At 27.4% G+C, this 25,000-nt stretch overlaps 1 protein-coding gene across 11 annotated transcripts in view; it reads right to left on the bottom strand.

Moving 5' to 3' along the window:
- The window catches only part of LOC136075470 (macrophage mannose receptor 1-like), a 137,239-nt gene that overhangs the window by 37,174 nt on the left and 75,065 nt on the right, over positions 1–25,000 (bottom strand). For 10 of the 11 annotated variants that reach the window (XM_065788765.1, XM_065788755.1, XM_065788761.1 and 7 more), the window contains exons 8-12: positions 3,654–3,857; positions 3,369–3,557; positions 1,441–1,644; positions 1,157–1,345; positions 1–116 (exon numbers count right to left, since the gene is read on the bottom strand). The exon at positions 1–116 is cut by the window's left edge and continues 88 nt beyond it. In XM_065788765.1, coding sequence (XP_065644837.1) covers positions 1–116; positions 1,157–1,345; positions 1,441–1,644; positions 3,369–3,557; positions 3,654–3,857 — 902 coding nt within the window. The remainder of the gene's footprint in view (positions 117–1,156; positions 1,346–1,440; positions 1,645–3,368; positions 3,558–3,653; positions 3,858–25,000) is intronic. The other variant, XM_065788766.1, reaches the window with a different exon arrangement.

The following is a 25,000-nucleotide window of genomic DNA, read 5'->3' as shown; positions in this document are numbered from 1 at the left end:
ATTTCCTCCATAACTCTGACATGATAACAACGAATCTTGATAGTTTTTCGGACTGTACTGATATAGGTAGCAGTATGCTGCACTTTGTATCCAACCACCAGGACATGTAAGATTAACTAAGAAAATAAAATTTTGATTAAGTAACACCATAACCATTTGAGCTAAGCAAACAATTCTATATCAAATGTAGTATGGAACTTATCAGTTAATAATAAGCAATCATTTCTAACATTAGAGTGATGTTGTTTTTTCTTAACATTAGAGTAATGGTGTTTGATAATTAGACGCAATTAAAATGCTGGATAATTATTGACATGCCATTTATGGTGGCTGCCACTAAGGGTCCACTAAGTAACCGATTTGCGAAACTCCAATCACCAACTAAAAATGAATATATAGACACACCGCAAATCCACTAAAACAGTATTTTTGGGTTATCTTAAATTAAATTTAACGAACAAAATAGCTGCTAATATTTTCTTTGTAAGTTAAGATTTATCTTTCGCCCAAATAACATTGGCAATCGAAGCTATTTATTTTAAGGTAACAAATGTACCAGGCTAACATAAAGCGTCCACCAATTTTAAGAAATTGTTGAAAAACATGTGATTGTTTTCTTAGAAAAAAACTTATTAAACAATTTGTTTCCTCATTCAACAGACTGGCAGTTTCAAGTAGAAAACATTTCTTTTTGCCATTTAAGTTAATTCAACAAAATTCCTCAAAAAACACATTGTCATCAAATGTAAATTTAATTGATTTTTTTAAAAAAGTTACAGTTTTATATATATATATATATATATATATATATATATATATATATATATATATATATATATATATATATATTTATATATATATATATATATATATATATATTTATATATATATATATATATACATATATACATATATATATATATATATATATATATATATATATATATATATATATATATATATATATATATATATATATATATATATATATATATATATATATATATATATATATATATATATATATATATATATATATATATGTAAAAGTAAAAGTTCTAGAAACATTTAAGCTAATTTAGAAAAAAAAAAGTATTTATTGTATAATTTTAATTTAAATAAAATAAAAATAAACTGCTTCTTTGAATTTCTTTACCTATTTTGAGTTTACAAATATAACAGAAACTCTTCTCACAGCTATTATCATTCCAACCACCTTTAGATATTTCTACGCAGTGCTCATTTCTATTAAGGTTGTTAGGTTCATTTGCTCTCCAATTAGTATAAGATAAAGGTGTACCATCTAACCACTCAAATTTTCTCAAAGCTTCATTATCATGAAGACCTTTTAAAAATTTTAAAAACTTCTTATAAGTTTATTTTTCAAATTTTTATCTTTTAAATATGAATCAAATAAAATTTATGAATAAAGAAGCTTACCAATCCATATAGTAATGCTTTGCAAGTTATTGCTAATAATAAAATTTAAAATATATGCATTTTCCACTTGGTCTTCTACACTTAATAAACTTCCTCCATAACTCTGACATGATAACAACGAATCTTGATAATTTTTCGTACTGTTCTGATACAGGTAGCAATATCCTGCATTTTTTAACCAACCATTAGGACATTTAACATTCACTGAAAAATTTAAATTTTGACCTAGTAACACTATAACCAATTTGGCTAAGGAAACAACTCTATATCAAATATAGTATTGAACTTTCCAGTTAATAATAAGCAATCATTTCTAACATTAGAGTATTGACGTTTATCTTAATATATTGTTTATCTCCGTAAAGTTGGTATTACATAAGAAAAAGGTTGGTAACCAGCCTCTATATTGTAAAAAAAGATAGCAAAATCAAAACAATATGTTTTAACATTGCTCTACTCTTGAACTAGCATTAGTTTGTTTGATGCCGTAAATACTTTTTCAATAATTCATAAATATTCATGATATTATTTAGAATGTTTTTATCTGGCATATTATAAAATCTGAAACAACTAAATACAAAACCTTAAACAAAACTTTTTTAAATTTTATTTAATTCAGGTTTGCAGAATTAATTCTTTATACAGAAACAAGAATGATAAGAATTAAGATTAATAAAATATAAAAACAACATTTGCGATTAATTGTTTTTTTCTCTGCATAAAATCATCTCAAAGGTTCCAATGGTTGCTCTTACTTCAGTCTAGATGTGAACATACTCTTACATATCCATGTCTAAAGAATGCCAGACGCGTACAAGAATAAACTTTTGAAATTGAAATGGGTTTTTTTAAAACTTATAAGAACCATAGTTAAAAAAAAAGTTTATCTCATTTAAAAAAGCATGTGCAAGTAACTAAATTTTGTAAGCTACATGTTAAACACTTTTGCATTTTATTATTACAAATTTTGTTTGTGAAAAACAATTCTTTTCAGCAATATGTAATCTTATTAAATTTCATTATTTTGAGAAACTTTGAGGTGTCCTAACTATAATTCTATAGCTGAGTTTCATTGGACCAACATTGACACTTTATACGCACCATTTTAGTTTTGCTTATCGACTTTATAGTGGACATTTATTGGCAGCACCAAGAGTGGCTAGACAATAACTGACCGCAATTAAAATGTCGGAGAATTAATGACTTGCTATATATAGTGGCTGCCACTTATGGTCCATTAAGTAAAGATATACAAAACTCCAATGAACAACTAAAAATGACTGTATAGGCACACTGCAAATCTACTAAAACAATGTTTGCTGGGTTATATAATCTTAAATTAAACATAAGGAACAAAATATTTGCTTAAGTCTTCATTGTAAGATAGGTTTTATCTTTGGCCTTAAATAACATTGCCAATGAAAAAAAATTGATCTAAGGAAACATATGTACCTCGCTAACATAAAGCTTCCACCAAATTTAACAAATTGTTAAAAAACTGTTATTGTTTCCTGAAGAAAGAAAAGTTTCAAACTATCGCTTTTCCCATTCAATATACTGTAAGTTTCAAGAAAAAAACTTTTCCTTCGTGGAACTTTAGTTAGTTCCCCTAATTTATTAAACAAGAAATTGTCATAGAATGTGAATTTAATTGATTATTTCAAAAATGTATAAGATTTTCAATAATATTAGAAAACTTAAATTTATAGTTGAGTATACACTATTTATATATATATATATATATATATAAATATATATATATATATATATATATATATATATATATATATATATATATTTATATATATATATATACATATATGTGAAAGTAAAATTTCTAGAAACATTTAATCTATTTTAGAAAAATAAAAGGTATTTTATATATAATTTCAATTTAAATAAAAAACTGCTTTTTTGAATTTTTTTACCTATTTTGAGTTTACAAATATAACTTAAACTATTTCCACAGTTAATATCATTCCAACCAGCATTAGATATTTCTACGCAGTGCTCATTTCCACCAAAATTGCTAGGTTCCATATTTTTCCAATTAGTGTAAGATAAAGGTGTACCATCTGACCACTCAAATTTTCTTAAGGCTTTGTTATCATGAAGACCTTTTTAAAAAATATAAACAATTTTTATAATTTTGCTTTTCGAATTTTTATCTTTTAAATATCAATCAAATAAAATTTGTAAATAAAAAATGTTACCAATCCAGATACTAGTGTTTTGTAAGTTATTGCTAATAATATAGTTTGAAATAAAGGCATTTTCCTCTTGGTCTTTTACACTTAATAAACTTCCTTTATAACTCTGACATGAAGACAATGAATCTTGATAATTTTTCACACTGCTCTGATACATGTAGCAATACTCTGCATTTTGTGACCAACCATTGGGACATTTAGGATTCACTAAAAAAACAAATTTTTGATCAATTAAAGCCATAATCTACAGAGCAAAGGAAACAACTCCTTATCAAATGTAGTACGGAACGAATCAGTTCATATAACATTATTAAATAATCACTTTCTAACTTAGAGTAATAGTGTTTATCTTAGTATATTGCTTATCTCTTTAAAATTGATACTACATAAGAAAAAAGTTGATAACCAACCTCTACTTTGTAAAAAAATATGGCAAAATTAAAACAACTTGTTTTAACATTGCTCTACTCTTGAGCTAGCATTAGCTTGTTTGATGTTGTAAATAGTTTTGTAATAATTTGTAAAGATTCTTGATATTATTTAGAATAATTATGTAGGACATGTTATACAATCTTTAACAATTAAAAACGAAATCTCAATCAAAAGTTTATAAGTTTCAATTAATTCACGTTTGCAGAATTAGTTCTATATACAGAAATAAAAATTAGAATTACAAGAATTATGATTAAATTAATAAAAGAATTGAGATTTATTGTTTTTTTCTCTCCATAAAATCATCTCTCTTAGGTTCGAAAGGTTGCCCTTTCTTCAGTCTAGATGTGACCATACTCTAACATGAGCATGTGTAAAGAATGCCAGACGCGTACAAGAAATAACTTTTGAAATTTAAATGGGTTTTTTCAAAATATTATAGGAACCATTATTTTGAAAAATTTACTTTTTAAAAAAAAGCATGTGCAAGTAACTAATTATAAAAAATAAATGTTAAACACTTATGTATTTTATTATCAAAAATGTTGCAGTGATAATTGATTCTTTTTAGCAAAATGTCATATTTTTAACTTCAATGTTTTCACAATATTTGAGCTTTCCCAACTACGATTCTGTGGCTAATTTTCAGTAGATCTATATAGACATTTTACACGCACCGCTTTAGGTTTGATCGTTGGTTACGCAGTGGACAATTAGTGGCAGTCGCCAAAAATTGCTAGCCAATGACTAGCTACTATTAACATGCTGGAAAATTATGACTCGTCATTTATAGTTGCTGTTACTGGTCCACTAAGCAAGAGATTAGCAAAACTCTAATGAGTAACTAAAAATGACTATATTGGCCTACCTCAAATCTACTAAAACAATGTTTACTGGGTTATATAATCCTAAACTAAATTTAACGAACAAAATAGCTGCTAAAGTTTTCATTGTAAGTAAGGATTTATATTTGGCCCAACATCATTGGCAATCTATTTGTACATATGGAAACATATGTATTTGTCTTACATAAAGCTTCAACCAATGTTAACAAATTGTTGAAAGAAATGTGGTTGTTTCCTTAAGAAAATTTGATTATTTTAAAAAAGTTATAGTTTTTTAAGTAATTTTGGAATATAGAACTTTATAGTTATGTATAGACTATTTAAAAAAATCAATTTGATATTCAATATATATCTTCAGGCCTTGCTATGAGATTTTGTTGTATAATGGAAAAGTTTAGCGCAAGTAAATGTAACTTTACTCAGTAATAGGAATTACATAGTTAAAAGTATAATTAGGTCAGTTATGTATTTTAAATTCACATAATTACACAATTAGATTGCATTTTTCCCTTTAATAGAAAAATGCTTGTGATACCTATAACATTTTAGTTCAACTGGAGACTTGAAAAAATAAAATCTGTTATTAAATGGTTACAGCTGTCCTGCTTTGCTTTGCTTTATTTCCATTAAAATATTTCCTTTTCATTTACCGTAAAACCTAAAGTGTTTTCACAATTTTTTACTGAAGGATCCAAAAGACCAAATAATAGTACTTTTGGTTTTAAGATGTTATTAGTAGAACTTGTTTTTAATAATAATATTAGTATAATTTACAGTACAAATTTACATAACTTATATTTATATCACTAAAATTTGTTTTGTTTTTAAAATAAAAATAAATATAAGTTGGGCCTTTAAAGCGTTAACTTGTTGATCGTGTTATTTTTATTTGGTTATAAAAGTTTGTTTTAAAAAATTCGGTTTGTTTTATAAAATATATAATGACATCCTTCTACATAAAAATTAATTGCAAAAGCTCATTAATGAGATCAGTATTTAAAAAAAAAAGTCAAAAAGCCGGAACTTACCTTCGAGAAAAAAAAAAAATTGCGGTAAAAATTATAAAGTTTTTCACTTATATCTCGATAAATATTTTTAAAATATCTGTTCTGGAAAGTTTTATTAACAAGAAACTTATCATCAAAGATTTTTTATGATATGAACACAATTAGCCTTGGCACTTGGGGATCACTTTAAGATTCAAAAAATAAATAAAAACTATCAACTTTTTTTGTCACATTTTGGCATTATCAAAATTTTTGCATATTACTCATAAACTAGTTATTCATTTTTAATCAATGTCAAGTATATGATCAATTTAAATAAAAATGATAAAATAAAATCTTTTGTTTAAAAATGATTTTAAAACTAAAATGTATATATATATATATATATATATATATATATATATATATATATATATATATATATATATATATATATATATATATATATATATATATATATATATATATATAGTTATGCTTAGCACGAACATATAAAAGTAACTTGAATTAAATTTAATAAAAAATTTTTTTTTCACTTTAACTAAATTTGGAAATTTTAGCAATATAAAAAATTGTAAAACGGAGGGTCTCAAAATTTTTAAAAGAGTTTGAATTAAATTTAATAAAATAAAATTTTATTTATTTCTATTTTATAATAAAATTAACTTAAATTTAATAAAATTAATTAAAAATAAAAGTTTTTTTAAAATACGGAAAATTGGAATAAATTTAATATCGATTAGTTTTTTTTATCTAATAAAAAAATATTCCACAAAAGTGTTTTACAACAATTATTTACAGCTTAATATTTTCCGCCTAAACTGTTCTAAAGACTGCACGTAGGAGTATTTGACGATTTTAGCTGACCAAAATTATTTCTCTCTTTTTAACAGCTGAAAACTTTACCATATGACAAGAAATTGTAAATTAAATGTTTTTTGTACAAATCCAAGCCAGTGGCGTTCAATATAGGGGAAAGATGGGTATTTTAGGGATTACATTTTATTCTATTCAATAGGATTTGAGGAAATAAAGGTATATTATTTTTCAAACTTTATTATGGTAAATAACATATTATATTTTGATATTTAATTAGATTCCACTTCGTCATTGTCAGAATATTCTTCATTTTCGTTGTTTTCAGTGTCGGAATCTTGGACTTCTCCAGGAAGAAGCAATTCCACAGCTTCTTTTGAAAAAGGCTTTGTAAGATTGTGTTTTTTTTTCCCAATGCTGGACAACAGAGGGTCGGATGTTAACAATAACCTATTGATGATATCTTGGTTACAATCTTTTCTAGAAAATTGTTTGTTTCTGGCTTCGGCAGCCTCTTCCGACAATTGTCCAATTGACAAAAGCGCATTCTCTACTATATCAGGACCATGTATTACAACTTTACGCAGAGTTGGAGTCATTGGACACCAGGGGTTTAGTTTAACATAAAGCTTTGCAGTATCCAAAGTATACTGTCTGAACTTTTCTACATCAATCTTGTGGCCACTGGAAATTACTTCTAAGATAATTTTTATTCTGAAAATTAAACGGAAGTCTACTCCAGTGATATCTGCAGATGTTTCCGGGTTGTTGAAGAATCTCCTGTTTGTGTTGCCGTTATTGGTATTCCCAAATCCAACCTTAGGTATGTCGAAAAGAATGCCCATTTTGCTCATGAATTCATCTTGGATTTTCTTTTTCCTATCTGAGATGAGTCTCTTCTCATCTTCATTCAGCCTTTTCTGCCTTTTTTTTACAGGCAATTTATATGATAGGTGAAGGAGACTTTCAAAACACCGTATTCTAGCATGCAGAATGGATAGTCCAAATTTGTAGCTGCTTTGATTGTCAACACATGTTCTGTCCAAATCATTAAATTGTCTTGATGTTGCTCCACAAATATAACATCGCATGGTCGATTTAGTGGTGGTTGCTGCGTTACAAACTTTACCGTCAATCATAGTTAACATCATCACATGTTCTACTGCTATGTCTTGAAGTTGAGTTGGTTTCAAGCCTGCAATTTTATTTTCCATGTAATCAATTTCTTCAGCTATTACATCAGCAGTTTCTTTTATGAATCTAATTCGAATTGGCCTGCAAAACCTTGGAGACGATGGTGTAGGTTTTTGCCAGATAACCTTTTTATTTACTCCACAAGCTAGCTGTAATGGAACCATTGAGCGTTGAAATATACTGGCGTCAGAATTAGAGTCATCCTCAAACTTTTGATTAAACTGTGTCTGCTGGGAGCCATCACAACCCCATTTCGTAGATAATTTCATATGTTTACGCCCACTTTCCGTTAGAGTCTTGATAACTTCTTCTAGATCCAATCTTTCGGCAGTATGTTTTAACAGACTTTGTAAGTCTACTTCAGCTAAACTATCTGTGACTGAGAATGAATCAGGATCAGGATAGCATGTTTTTTTTCTTCGACCAAAATACTGTAGCAGGGCCATTGCTTCTTGTCACTTGTACGTACAAATTCATATTGAGATTTTGTTAGGCCTCCGTCAGTAAATATTAAAAGAGCCTCTAACGGTGTCAATGATTTTTTTGTAGGTTCAAGACTGCTGCGATAGGCTTTTTTATACTTTCCCGCTCGTTTGGGAGATGTTTTAAAATCTTTGAGGACGGTTGCAGCACTTCTTTTGCCCTTGTTGTCAAACAAGTTTCAGCTGCAAAAACAATAGCTTCTGGTTCCACATCTTTCCTGAGCTGTTCTGTTTTTCTCCTCTTTGAACGTTCACTAAAATTGACAAAAATTTTTCTTGGTCGTCCTGCTGATGATGGAGTGGATGGGGTACCCGGTATTTGGAAACTTCCTTGCAGCCAAGGGCCATGCTTCTTAATAAATATTTCATGAGTTCTGGATGAAGACGACCACATTTTTCTAAAAATAGCTTTCAACCTCGACATTTGATGCTTGTATACTGTTTTTAGTTCTCCGGTATATTGGTTTATTGATAACAAATTTTGATCAGCTAAGTCCATTTTTTCATTGAAATTTGGAGCCTCCTGCTGCTGAATACTGTTGTAGAAATCCAAACGAGAGACTGATTGCATTCCTGATGACCCATCTAGAAAAAAAAAATTAAGTTGAAAAATTCATCTTGGACCTTGATGTGCTTAGAACATGATTAAAATTTAGATGGCATCAACAGGCAGTTGAAATTAAGATTTTTAAATAGCTAGTGGTATAAACTCATAGAAAAAAGAAAAAAACTAAGAGGGTTTCAATGCGCACTATAACTTTTTCACTTTTAAAGTCAAAATTTACTTTAAAATTCGTTAAAAAAATGCTAAGTTTTATGGTACATAACTTTGTGGTAATTAATATTTCAAAACGGTAGTAAGAATAAATAATGTACATACCTGTCATAGATTCATCCATGATATAACACTGTAAAACTTCTGTTGTAAACACTTGTACACAGCTTCAATAAATACCACTAAAATCGCTCGTAGCTAAAATGAACCACGCATATATAGATCGGATATTTAACTAGACTGTGTAGTTCCAATTACTACTTTTATAACCAAACCATTAATTGCTCATTGAGCGACCATTATCGAGAGATAATAAGGGTAGGTAATTAGGTGGGTACGGCCACTTTTAATAATTCCAATTTTGGCCAGCTAAAATCGTCAAATACTCCTACGTGGACTGTTTAAAATGAAAAATGTTTTTGTGTAACGTAATGTGCTTGATGCGTATGTTAAATCACCATTTCGTAAATAAAAATCCAAATAACGTAATGCTTTTTAACAAGGCATACTCTTGGCAGACAATGTAAAAATGTCTACTTCCTTCAGAAGATGATCATTCAAATGATGATAATTACTCTCTTTGGTAACTTATAATTGCTGCCCTACCATGAAAAGTTTAAATTTTTCTTCTTTTTTAGATTTTATTTGGTCTTTTAAATCTTTTAATAGAGCAGCAACTTCAGCAGCAGAAACATCATCTTTCTAAATTTCTTTTTTTTTCTTTTTTTTTACAGTGTTTTAAAAAACGTTGGCTTGACTGTGAACAAAAAATTATTTCACTCGTTACGTTATAAAAAAGTCAAAAACTAATTTTAAACCATTTTCTGCGGCAAAATATAAAATTCTAACATATTTTGATACTTAGTCCTCTTCAAGAAGTTTTCTTCACTAGAACTCGAACAGTGAAACAGTGGAAAAAAAATTAATAAATTTGAGAAATAACTATCTCCACATCAGTTAATAAACAATCAGATGCAGTGTAGAAAATGTAACTGATGCCAATAATTTTACAGTTAATTTTGACAACTAGCATTAAGTAAATATTGTACCCTTTTGTTTTAAACTTCTGAACTTCATATTGGTATTGTCTGAAGTAATTTTTGAAATTATTTTGGTCGCACTAATGCATTTAAATATAACTTCTGATAAATTATCTGATTTTCCTCTATTTACGCAACCCATATCAGCTGAATTTTCACTCTCATTTTAACACCAAATTTAGGAGTTAAAATTGGATGCATTTTAACATTCTTGTTATTGCATCACAAAGAACTGACACATAACATGCTATTAACAAAGAGTCTTTCCAACTACTATATTTACTTTTAGTTGAGTGAATTTATTCATTAAACAACTTTATTTTAGATAATTTAATTTGTTTAAACTTTCTTTATATGCGTACACAAACGCGTACAAATCCCTACATGGATAACAATCCCTACAAACAAAACAACCAACGAGCAAACCAACCAAACCGAAACACATACATTTGGCCACCTTAGTTTTGCATTTTTTATTTAATTTTTCAATTTTATATGAAACACTTTGTCAATTTGAAACTCCAAAACAAAGCAAGGCTGCATTCAGAAAAAACACATTAATAAAAATATTTAATGTAATATTTTAATAAATATAGTATTTTAAATAAGCAATAAAACAATATATAGATAACCGTATTTTATAAAAACATCTACAAATAAAATTGAAATCATGTAAAAAATAGTTTTTAAACTTATAATTCAAAAAATATAACATTTATGCAATGAAATCTAAAAATATAATCTGTATATGAAATGATAATTATATTTGAAATATTTATATAATTTAACTTTTTTTGATAATATTAGGAACCAGTTGAATGTTAAAGGGTCTAATATCTATGCTTACTTGTCAGACAATATCAAGTTCTTACAAGCCCTAAAGTTGGACAGATAGATATATTAATATAGGTATTAAACCTATAAAAGAAGATAATTTTTTAGCCCAACCAGTAAATAACTAGGGTAGTCAAAATATGGATAATTATGTATAAGAACTTGGCGCAAATCTTAATAAAAACTAAGTTGTACAGTGCACTCTTCTTCAACCTGATTTTGACAAAAATAATATTAAAAATAAATTAGTGATAAATACAGCAACTATAATTTGCTGTAGAGTCTTTAATTATTTTTACCTCAAGTTACATTTCAAGAAACAAGAACATTGCTTGCCTATTGTTACACCTCAAAAAATAAAAACATAATTAAAAAAAAATTAAATCAGAGATAAATGGAGTAAACATATCAATATAGTAGAAAATATAGAAAGTATTTGAAAATAAAAGCCAAAAAAAATGACTTCTAATATTTTGTCTGAATTAAATTACTAAAATTAAAAATAATCAATAAATAATTAATATGTCTGCTGCAGAAAACAAAAAAAAAGGAACACAAAGTAATAAAGAATTTTAGAAAAAAAAAAAATTGTTTTCTGTAAATTGTTTTCTAATCAAGAGCTAGACAATTAGGAAAAAAAAATAGAAAATCGGTTGAAAAAGTATTTAAAGATTTAATCAATTACGGTTTTATTTGATTTTGTATTTACTTTAACTTTTTTTCTTTTTTTCTCATTTTATTTCTTTCCAATTTTACTTATCCATGTCATCATATTAAAAGTTAATTTATTATTAGCCTTTTTATTGTATTTTTTGTTATTGAGTGTTTATCAAATTTATAGTATTTATAGTTTTATTGCACAATATTATTACTACTGTTGTTATTATTATTGCTATTATTGTTATTTTTATGGGTTTTACAATTTCTGCCTTCCTAGCAAACATTGACAGACGGGCACCGTAAGGTTTATGTCTGGGCTTACGGTAACGGGATTTTAACGGGTAAGTGTTTTGGCTTCCGGACGGGCCCCATATGGTTAAAAAATAAGCGATTATTATAAAAATATTGCTTGATTGGGTTTTATCTGGTTTTTATGAGGGCCGAAGGATCTGTGAATTTGACGGGTTTTCCATAAGGTTCCCAAAGGGTTTAAACAGATTAATTAAAAAAATCACAAAACTTACTCGATGGTTGCCATTTATAATTAGTATTGTGCGTCAAAAAAATTTAAAAATTTAACTGTTATGCATTATATTTTTTTATTTATTATATTTACATTGTAAATAAAGAGAAAGTTTCTTTTCGATTTATTTTTTTACTGTGAAACTCCATTAAAAAGACGTTGTTTTAAAATTTCATTTATCACCATTATTTAAGAATTTTTTAATATTTTTTTAAAATAAATTTACAAAGTTCAACATATGTTTAGCATATGTTTCAGTAACTATTAAACATGAAGTAATTATTCCATTGAGACACTGTTTGCATTTTTAAAATGATCAAAATATAAAGTTTTGTTTCTGCTAGTGATAGTATTAACTGTTTTGAGTTTAATCGAAACTTTGGTTTAGCCAGAAAAATTTAAAAAGAGCAAACAGGCAAATGTTGTGATGGATAGGTTATATTTAGGAAATATAAAGCTTTTAAACTGTTTTTACAAATCCACTTTTTTCCATTGATTTTTCTATATTTTATGCAAGTAAAATGACTGATGTAAACGAAGTTTACCCACAGTGAGATATAAATATTAAGGGTGGAATGCAACAAACAAATTTGAGTCAAGTTCGACTTAAACTTTACATTGTAACCAATAGCGGCAGAGTATTTTTTAGGGGAAAACCCATACTCTGCCGATATTGGTTACAATATAAAGTTCAAGTCGAACTTGACTCAAGTTCGCTTCTTGCATTCCACCCTATGTGTTTACATTTAGATGCAGAAAATGGCTTTATTGTTATGCATTTACCTCATTTTTTAATCATTGATATTTTTTGACCATGATATAAAACTATGCGTTTGTAATATTAACAATAATATCATAATATTCATGTCTTTTTTTGTTTTGTTTTGTTTCTATGGGGGTGCCCCGAGAAGTCCTAACGGTCTTATCACAGAGCACCGCGGAAGTACATTTAACCTGGAAGTTTACGCCTCCTTCCTTACCGTGAAGCAAGAATTTGTCCAGAGCTCGTTTCGAACTTGGATCTCCTGCTTTGTATAACTTATATATTATTTATATATAAGTTATTTATATATAATTATATATTATTATTAATAATATCATTATTATATTATGTGTAATATATTATATATAAAATAGTTATTACATATAAAGTAATATTTATTATTACATATTATTCTATATATAAGTTATTATTATTAATAACTTACAATACTTACAATACTTATACTTGTAAATAATTATAATACTTAACTTATGTTTACAATACTGATAACATTTTTATTGATATAAACTTTTGCATTCAAACTTTAATTATAAAACTTTAAGTTAACTTGATAACTTTAACATAAATAACGATAATTAAAAAAAGTTATTTATAAAGATCATGACCATATGCTTATTAATTATAACTGAGTTATAGTAAAATGAACACTGTTTTTGTTTTCCATAATTTAATTATAAAATGTTGGGATAAAAGTGCTAAGTTCCAGGTCATAGGTCTTATTTGATATGTATCTTATGTATATCTTTTATTTCGCAGCATGTTTAAGAATATTTCATCTTGGTGCACTCTGTTAACAATATTTGCATACTGATATGAGTAAAAGTGACTTCAACAACCAGAATGTATTTTTGATAAATATTAGTAATAACAGGTTAGTAAATATAATAATAATAATAATGGTAATAACTTATATTTATTAAAATTAGTGAAAGACTTATGTATGATAGAATTGCATGAACTTTGGGGGGCAAATGTAATGGAGTAAATAATTCCTTTGTTTATTACCACAATAAGAGTAATGTGAGAAAATATTATTTTTATCTACAGAATATTCCGCAAAAATCTATATTTTCCTAAGTTTTAAATTTTATAAAAAAACAAATATTAAAAAAAAACAACATGTATTATAAAATAAAAAAATAAGTATTCAAGTATGAAAAAAACATATGTATTATGATAAAGTATATTCATCACATTAACTATGTTATCTGTAAGTTAGGGGTTGCAGCTAATATTTCAGCTTCAACTGAAATATTAGCTGCAACCCCTGTTATTAGCTTCAAATTTAAACATACATATAAAAAATATCAAATAAAATTTGCAAAACATTTTTGCTGTTTATAAATGTTGCTGTCAGAGCCTAAAATATTGAGTATGAAATTAATTTTACTGTTATCATATGTCATGCACCAGCTAGAGCATTTGTTAAGTGTATTAGGGGGACAATGGCTATAATTGACGTAAGCGTTGTGTTTAGAAAGGAGAGTGGTGTGGCAAGTTAATACTCCCAAATATTTCATCAATTTTAAGGACTGGTTCAGATTTTTGTCATCAAAAGCTTTCTGAACATCTTAGTGGTGTGTTAAATGGAATTAAATTTTGACATGGTGACAAATTTTTCTTTAGACTTTATTCATCTTGTATGCTTAGGGTATGCGAAGACTCATCAACCTTTGGTTAAATGGCCCAAATGATGTAAATTGATTACAGTCAATACTTTATCTGGTAGATTGTTCCAGATATTTCGTTACATTCCAGGAAATTTTTCTAAAAACTAAGGTCTTAATTAGATACTAAAAAATGGAAAACAACTTAACTTAGACTTTTTTTTTGGATACACTGGGCCAGTTGTTTAAACGGGATGATTTAGCCAAAAATCTATTCAAACCTTTTAGTTCTTTCAGTTGCAATTCTAGTTTTATAATGTTTTATTTTGTTGAAAAAATATGTTGCTTTTGCTGGTCAGTTATTAACGTATTTTGTGCAGTTATTCGGTGAACTCTACGGTAAGGATCAATTAGTTTACAATGTCCATTCTTTAATACATATAGGAAATTACACAGTTAAATTTCAAGGACTTGATAGATGTCCCTCATTCAAATACAAAACTTTTTCAGATCAATTAAAAAAGCTTGTTTAAAGAACAAAGGGTTGCTTAAATAAACACGTACAAAGATGTAATCAGAAGTTTAGTATGCCTAATTTTGATGAATCAGTAACCATTGCATTGAGACACTGTTAACAATTTAAATTTATCAAGGTTTAGAATGTTTTGTTTCAGCTTATAAAGGTCAAAATTGTTTTGAAAATCCGAAAAGAAAAATGGTTTAGTTAAAAAGGATTTAAAAAGCAGACGAATCCTTTGATGAATAGGTTATGTTTGAGAAATTTGCAGCTTTTTAGTTGTTTTATGAAGGGTTGAAGGCTGAAGGGTTCATAAATATGCCTGGAAACGTTAGTGTTAGTGGGTAGACTGTACGAAGTTGACTAAATAAGTAAGGCTTAGATTGCTATATTGCTGCTCAAAAGACTCAAAAATTTATATATATATATATATATATATATATATATATAAATATAAATATATATAAATATAAATATATATATGTATATATATATAAATATAATATTGGCTTCACAATGACACGGCAAATTAAATTTTGATTAAAAAGAATTATATATTTTTAGATTAGTTAATCAGTATATATTAATTATTATTATGAATTATATATTTTATTTTATTTTAACCCTAATATATCATTGCCGCTTTCATTTTAAGATTATTCTTATAAATATATATTTCTTTTTTATTTTTTATATTTGACAAAGCACATGTACTACTTGAAATAGACTTTGCAGTAAGACTTAATAAGCATGGCCGACAACACCACCACTTTTTGAGGACTTTTTTTTTAATTTTATGAGCATTTGAGAAAACCGCATTTGATGGGACTCCACAAGGCTTGTTTACACCCTGGTTTATATATATATATATATATATATATATATATATATATATATATATATATATATATATATATATATATATATATATATACATATATATTTTTTTATTTTATCGAGTATTATCTATTGGAAAAATTTTAAAGAATTTTGGGGCCCTTTTGAAGGAGGGGGTTGCTTGGATCTAGTAGAAACGGTACTGTTATATAAGGTTTCTGATGAGTCTTAATTGATGAAACTTTAGGGTGATTTATGTTACCTTGAAAAATTGAGACTAACAGTTAACTTTAATTTTTTTACAGGTCATAACAAAACGAGATATTGTGTAAAGAGGTTTCCAAAGGAGTCGTTTAAACAACAATGTAAAAGCTTTCAATTTGCAAGATAACCGTGGAAGCATTCAATATACGATTAAAGAATCGTTTCAAGTTAGCTTAATTTCGACTGTAGTTTTTTTTTTTTTTTTTTAAAATAAACTAATCAAGTTATAAATAAATTTGTTTTTCTGTAAATTTTAAACATTTTAATGGAGTTTTTTAAGATTTGCAATGGGTAAACCTTGAGGGACCCTTACGGGATACCCGGCGGGCATACCCATATGGAACCCAGAGGAAAACCGCGGCCAAGATCCGGCGGGTTCCCGATGGGTTTCCCATATGGGTTCCAGTTGCAAACCAAAATGGGTCCCTTAAAGTTTTAAAGTAGGGGATTTGACTGAGACCCATACGGAATACCAAGCGGGCATACCTATATGGGCCCCATATGGAAACCGCTGCCAAGATCTGGCGGGATACCGTTGGTCTTCCCATACGAGACCGAGTTGACAACCCGTATGGGCCCCGGACGGTTTCCGTATGACAATGTTGGCTGAGTTGGTTATAAATTATATGATAGTTATTTTTGCTATTGTTTTATTATTAGTTAAAATAATTTATTACAATTATAATGTTATAGTTACTATTTATATTATCATTTTATTCAAATGATTATTCTTATTATTATATTATTATTGTTAATATTATTATTATCATTATTTATTATTTCTCTGTTTTTAAGTTTGGTTTTGATTTTTTATGTTGTGTTTTTTTTATCAGTTTATTTTAAATTTTCCCTATATTTTATTTAATATTTTGTTTTTCTTAGGCTTCAGTTTCACTACTACAGCCTGTGAAAATCAGGTCAGCATATGGCAATGCTAATGCAAAAGCTGACCTATCTTTTGTTTATGACAGCATACAGCTGGCGACCTAAATTCTTAAAGCGTCGGTACGCTAAAACAATATATGTAAAATATATGTATTATCTATTCATTATAAGTTTATAGTTTATTTATTGTAATTACTTTTTCCAGTTTAATATGTTTTATTTAAAAAAAAAATCATTCCTTTTTTTTAGATTCATTTTTTTGCTTTTTTATAAATTTATGCAAGCATAGCAAGGTTAATTTATTCATTTAAATTGATAAAAGTTTCTTTTTAAATAATATTAAACAAACCGTAAACATTTACATGTTTTTAGTTTTTTTAATATTATAAAATAAAAAAAAATATAATGTACCTTAATCTTATATAATAATGCTGAACTTAATAGTTGGGCTCAGTTGTGTACATTTTTCAAGGAACTCACGGCAGCCATTTTAATAGCAACAAAAAGCATTTCAGCACTTTTTTATAAGAAAATGTTAAAGAAAATGTGACTAAATCTAACTTATAAAAATTATGTAAATGTTAAAGTTTACATAAAGCTTTACTATTACTTAAAAGTTGCATTTTAGCAATGTGTCTAAAAAAATTTTTGGTTTATAACATTCATGTGTAAAATTTATAAAGTTATCAAATAAATAAATTTAAGTTTTATAAACTTTTATAAGTAAAATTTTTAAGACTTTTTCTAATAAACAGTATTAAAAAAATATTGCCGAAGTATACCTTAGTAGCCTTATTTAATAACTCAGATCAATTTTCGTAGATTTTGGTGTCTATCACTAATTAAAAATTTATAAAACAAAGCCAATAGCCTGGTTAAAATACACATTTCATGGTGCTGTTCTGCAGTTTTAACATTTTTCTTAAAATCGCTTCAATCATCAAATACTACTTAGGGACTTGAATGACCAAAATATCTATGTACATACTGAATGATTTTATCAAAAAAAACGTTGAACGCTTTTCTTGATCCCACACAATTCGGTGTAATAAATATTCTCCATCAATGATGTAACTGACATTTAAATTGTAAATTTTAATACTTACTGATTCAAAGCAATCGTAAGTAGCTTATTTTTCTGTTTTACGCATTCTAGATTCATCTAACAGTGATAATACATAGGGGGCTAATTAATTTTCAAAAACATTTCAATTTCATCCTCAAATGTCTTAGTAACACTCATATGTTGAAATAACAATACTGGATTTACAGGTATTTTCTCATCATTAACTTTTATGGTGCTACCCATGGTTAAAAGAAGTATTTTATCAGCGCGTTTTAATTTGATATTAAATGTTTGAAGTACCACAACTGATTTTATTGCAACGTCTAATGATGAAAAGTCCTTCAATAAATTTTGGAGAAACACTATAATTCATTAGTTTCTCTAATTGTGCATATTTTAGCATATCCTGCAAATACAAGTGTGCAGACTTAACATAAAGAAAATGTCCCAATGCTTGGAAATAAGGAAGCATTTTTGTAAATGCTGTTCAAATAAGCTTGCTAATCTCCAATACGTTCAGCTTATATAAGTTTCTTGGCAATCGACCATATTATAATATTGTATAAAAAAAAGCCAATAACTCCAGAATATTCCTGGTGTTAAATTATTTAACTAGGCGAGGGATAATTGGTCAAGGACTAATAATCGGATGTCCTCTTGTATGATTGCTGCCGCAGTTTTTAAGTATCGAAATCGTTCTTCCTCTATATTTTGGTTTTTTTCTCATACCAAGTTTGGTTATGAATATAACAAATAAAAGTTTACCAGCCCGTAGAAAGTGACCAGGTTTGATATTTGACCAGGACTGGGACCATGTTTAATAAAATATAGCCGAGGCCGGGGCCAGATTTGTGACTGGGGCTGCATAAACATTTATACATCCTAAAGCATATCTTTATAAATTAAAATTGATCTTACGTTTTGTATATATATATAGATATAAAAATATCATAATCATCAACATCATCATCATCATCATCATCATCATCATCATCATCATCATCATCATCATCATCATCATCATCATCATCATCATCATCATCATCATCATCATCATCATCATCATCATCATCATCATCATCATCATCATCATCATCATCATCATCATCATCATCATTATCATCATCATAATCATCATCATGATTAACACCAATATCATCAGGAGCTTAAAAGAGGAAGGCTAAAGCCGGATGATGTTGATCATCATCATCAGGTTTAAGCCTTCCTCTTTTTTGCTGTTTCTCTAATATAAACAATCTAGATCATTTTTTTCAAAAAATGCTCTAGAATGTTTAAATTAGAGAAAAAAACTTATGCTCATTCATACAATATGTAAGACACTCTTTTCAAATTTTCTTTTTTCTAACACTACCATTTTCTACTGTAGGTGCTACTTCTCTACATGCTGATAACTAAATAACTTTATTCTTTTCTAACAAACGTTGCTCGATATAATGTTTTTCTAATCTGTCTAAGATAATGCCTCCTTTTCTTTGAGATTATTAATTCATTTCTTTCTAACTATTTTCTTGAAGTTATCATTGAAAGCCAATATTCTTTTTTATTTCCAGTAACTTATGGGGTACCTTGATTTTTTATCCTTAGTCCTTGTTTTGCTTCTTACCTACATTATTGATCTTCCTGCCAAACTTACATTTAATGTGGCTCTGTTTGCTAATGATCTGATGACCCAACTTATTGTATTAACAAAAGTGTTTCCTTTTCGATCGCTCAAATCTGGCAGTCGAACTTGAACCTGATCTCACTTCTACAACAGATTGAGGCTTGCAGGAAGTTGGAGTTTTTAGCTTTAATTAAAGTTAAACAACTATCATAGTACTGTCGACATTTCCTAAAAGATGAGTTGAAACCCTCTCATTGAGTCCTCATCTCTAAGTCTCCTTTGACATGCTGATAAAGGGTCTGCAAATATGAGTTCCTTTTTTTCTCGATCAAGTTGTAATCTTTTGTGACTGATTGTGTTGCCAAAATCCTTCAACATACTAAAAAATACATAAATTACTGCAAAAATTACTTGAGGCCTAATCAAAAGTTTCTGTTGGAAAAATTTGTCATACTCTGTATTTCTTTTAACTGCAAGAGTTAAGTCATTGTTTACTTCTAAGCTTTCATGAAATCCGTATTTAAATAATCGATTGGTAAATTAGCATCTCTTAAGGTTTCTTTTCTTTACTGCGCTCGGCATTTTCTTACTCTTTCTAATTTCTTTCTTTATTCTACTCGCCCCGTACTTATTCGCCCTGTATAAAATACTTTTGTCATACTTAGGCTAGTTCTTCTAATGATACTCTTTTTCTTCTATACAAGATTTAAAAACGCATTGCAAACGTAGTTGAACCCACTCTGTTTGCTAAACTTGAGCCCCTCTTTTATCGTCGTAAAGTTTCATCTCTTTCTCTTTTCTACAAATACAATCAGGGTTGCTGTTCAAGAAGCTATCATCTCTAGTTCCATCAACAAAAACTCATTCTCGCTTGACTCGTCACTAAGCAAAGCCTTATTCTTAGACTTTCCACGCATGTTTTAAACATTTTTATTTGGATCTCTCTCCCATCTTCATGTTTTTCTAACTGTTGAAATTTTCAACTTTTCAAGTCTTCTGTCAACCGTTTTTTTTGCTCCTAAACTTTTTGTTTTCTAGTATATTAGAACTTAATAGCAATTTTTTGCTGCCTTGTTGATAGTGAATCAGAATTGAAAAAACTAATAAAAAATAAACATTTATAATTGTATATGATGCTTAAATAAAACATTTTCAAACTTTACATTCCCAGATAAGACAACATTTTGGCCCACTGTCGGAATTTAGTAATCGGCCCACCGAACTCAATGGGACGTCCTGCCTACGTCGATATCTTTATGTCGGGCTAACCAATTAAAAAAAAACGTCTTACTTACTTCGGTAGGATAACGTTGGGCCAGCCAAAATATACTATATTCTATATAATTTCTTTTTATTCTTTCTATTTATATATTGAATTTATATTTATATTATATTTCTATATTATATTTATATTATAAATAGCTATATATTATATTTATTAATAATATATTATATTTATATTATATTTTATACTTATTTATATTATATTTCCATAATATATAGAATTTCTCGAAAGATGGAAAAAGAACTGATCTAATAAAGTAAAAGTTCTTCAAAGAAATGATGACTAGCAAGTATATTGTTTAATAAATTCTTTGAAATATATTTCGTATTATTATTTTTGATTAAATCAATAAAATTTTAAACGTTTTCTTGCTAAATATTTATAAACTCTTATGTATAAAAACAATATTTAATATTGGTATTATATTATATAATATTGGTTATTTCACCATATAACTTAATATAACAAATAATATTGGTTCTACATGTCATTTGTTAAGAAAACCAATGTAATTAAATTGATTTTCGTATATAATATTTATTATATTTATATATAATATATGAATTTCGTATATAATATACTATATAATATTGGTTTTCATACTAAAAATTATAAAAATATTTAGTAAAAGAGAAATATCGAGTAAAAGTAAATATTTAAATAACTTTGTATATATAAAGGTGGTTTACTTAAATTAAACCACCTTTCTTTTTTTAATATAAATATAAATATAAACCACATATGTGATATATATATATATATATATATATATATATATATATATATATATATATATATATATACGTGGTTTAAAAGTAAACCAATAAAGTTATGTAGTTATTTACTTTTACTCGATATTTCACTTATACTAAATATTTAAATATATAAAGTTTTAAGCATAAAAACCAATTTAATATAGTATATATGAAATATTATATACAAAAATCAATATAATTACATTGGTTTTCATAACAAATGTCATATTAAATATATAAAGTTTTAAGCATGAAAACCAATTTTATATAGTATATATGAAATATTTTATACGAAAATCAATATAATTACATTGGTTATCATAACAAATGTCATATATAAACATTATTGGTCATATTATGTAATATGGTCACTTCAATTGAAGCAAATGTGTATAAAGTTTTACTTTTACTTATTTGGATATTTTTTTTTTTATCAAATATTTATAAAGTTTTATGCATGAATACCAATATTATATAGTTATTAAATATTATTAACAATTTATATGAATATATACATATAACTTTTTAATAATATTTTAATGAATTTATCAATACTGTCATATTTATTGAATAAGATACAACTATCCTATGATAGTTGTATCGAAAAGTTCACTAAATAATTTAAACTAAATTGATATTAGATCCAAGTCATATTCTTCTATAAGGTGTCGTATACGTGCCAGAGTTCAAGCATACTTGGAAGACATTCAAAATTCAAGTGCCAAAAATGAAGACGATGTTCAAATTCATAGTACTTTATCACTTGAACAATCTAATAATACACTCACTAATACATTAAATGCAGATATAATTAAGGAAGTCTATTTTGATAGAAAAAATAATTTTCATTAACCTGGTGAAATAAATCAAGTTCTACATTATAATTTTATACTGAATGAAAAAGTTAATAATTATCCATCTGAATTGAATGATAAAGTATGTCTTCAAATGAATGACAGTGATAGTGTAAAATCTAAATCTGAATCTGACAATTTTCCAGATACTGATGAAAACGACACTGATAATAACGAAGGACTGCTTGTTGTTGAAATTACACGTTGGGCTGTTGTAGAAAATATTTCTCACAAGTCAATAAAATTTCTCTTATATATACTTCAACCGCATCATTCTTTTTTGCTCCTTGATCCCAGAACTTTATTGTCAACACCGAGATATATGAGTTATGAACAGTTAAGTAGTGGTGGTATATATCATCATTTCGGTATTGCTTCATGCTTGCAAAAAGTGTTTAAAAGTGAACAAAGTTTTGTCAATCTATCAGAATGTTCTCAATTATCAATGCAATGCAATATTAATGCTTTGCCTATATTTAAAAGTATTGGTTTATAGCTGTGGCCAATTTTTGGTTTGTTAAAGCAACCAAGTTACACAAGTAAGCCTTTTCTAATTGGATTGTATGCTGGATATAAAAAACCTTCAAATCTTATTGAATTTTTGAACTCATTTGTATCTGAAGCATCTCAGTTGGAAAAGAATGGAATAATACTGAAGAAAAATCTTTATCAATTTCAAATTCATAGTTTTGTGTGCGATGCTCCTGCACGATCATTTGAAAAAAAATACAAAGCAGTATAGTGGTTATTATAACTGTGATCGTTGCATTCAATCAGGAAAACATATAGGAAGAATGACATTTCCAGAAGTAAATAGTCCTCTTCGAACTAATGAAGCATTTAATGATATGTTGTATGAAGATCATTAGAAAAATAATATTAAATCACCTCTAACACAGTTGTCTATTGGCATGGTAACCGACTTTGTCTTGGATTATGTGCATCTGGTTTGTTTAGGTGTCATGAAAAAATTAATACAGTTTTAGGTTAAGGGTCCTTTAAAAACTAGATTATCTGCACAACAAGTCATGAAAATAAGTGAACACCAGAAGTTGTTATGTAATTCGATACCAAATGAGTTTGCACGTAAACAACGTTCCCTTACTGAACTAGATCGTTGGAAGGCAACTGAATTTCATTTGTTTTTGTTGTGTACTGGTCCATTAGTTCTTATATACAATATTAATACTATTTTGTTCAAACATTTTTTGCTTCTTCATGTAGCTATTTCATGTCTTGTTAGCAGTAAGCTTTGTCATAATATGTGCAACTTTGCTCAAAAATTGTTGACAATTTTTGTACAACATTCACTAAAATTATATGGACCAGAGTTTGTTACTTACAATGTTCACTTCCTAATTCATTTACCAGATGATGTTCGTCGGTTTGGTGCATTAGATGAAATAAGCGCTTTCCCTTTTGAAAATTACTTACAAATTGTTAAAAAGCTTATAAGAAAACCGTCATTACCACTTGAGCAAGTTATGACGAGTTTCAGAAAAAATGCTAATCTTTGTCTCTGAGAAACATACAAAAAAGATTACCCCTATATGAACATAACAACGGTCCAATAATATGGCCTGAGTTGTTTAGCGGCATTCAGTATAAGAATATTAAACTTCAATCATTTGTTTTCATTAACACAAAATAATAATTGTGTACTTCTGAATACTTTCAAAGTTGGAACCCTTCAAAGCATGATTAAAAAAGATTTTGATGTATTTATAGTTGTAAATTTATTTTGTAATGTAAACTCATTTTATGATTATCCTTTAGACTCAAAAATATTAAAAACATTCAAAGTGTCTCAAGTTGAAGATATTATTTCTATATATAGCATAAATGATGTAGTTTCAAAATGTGTGTGTTTGCCTATCAATGATAGTGAACACCTCATTATTTCTTTTTTATAAAAAGAATATATTAAATTGACAAATTTTTTTTTATAGTGTAAATGCATTGGGTGAGAGCGAAGTTTTCTTGTTTTTTTTTCCTTATATACCTTTTCAAGGCCCAAGGGGACCAATACAGTCTTGGAGGCTCTTTTTTTTGTTTTAATTTTTTTTTTTTTGTTAATTGTGGTACAACCGGCTCTCAGCTATATACCTCCGAAACACAAACTGTAACAAGCAAGTTTGCTGTGTGGAGAAACTAAGTTGAGCGCAGTACTTCCAGGGATGTGATGGAAGCCAAACTCCGAACCTGTCGTTTACAAAGGAAGCGCTCTTACTACTAACACATGTTTAGATCATACTGTATTGTTA

Source organism: Hydra vulgaris, chromosome 01 (assembly GCF_038396675.1).
Source record: "Hydra vulgaris chromosome 01, alternate assembly HydraT2T_AEP".
In the NCBI taxonomy this organism is placed as follows: Eukaryota; Metazoa; Cnidaria; class Hydrozoa; order Anthoathecata; family Hydridae; genus Hydra; species Hydra vulgaris.
The sequence above is the reverse complement of the archived record's forward strand: the minus strand, read 5'-3'. Positions and strand labels throughout refer to the sequence as shown.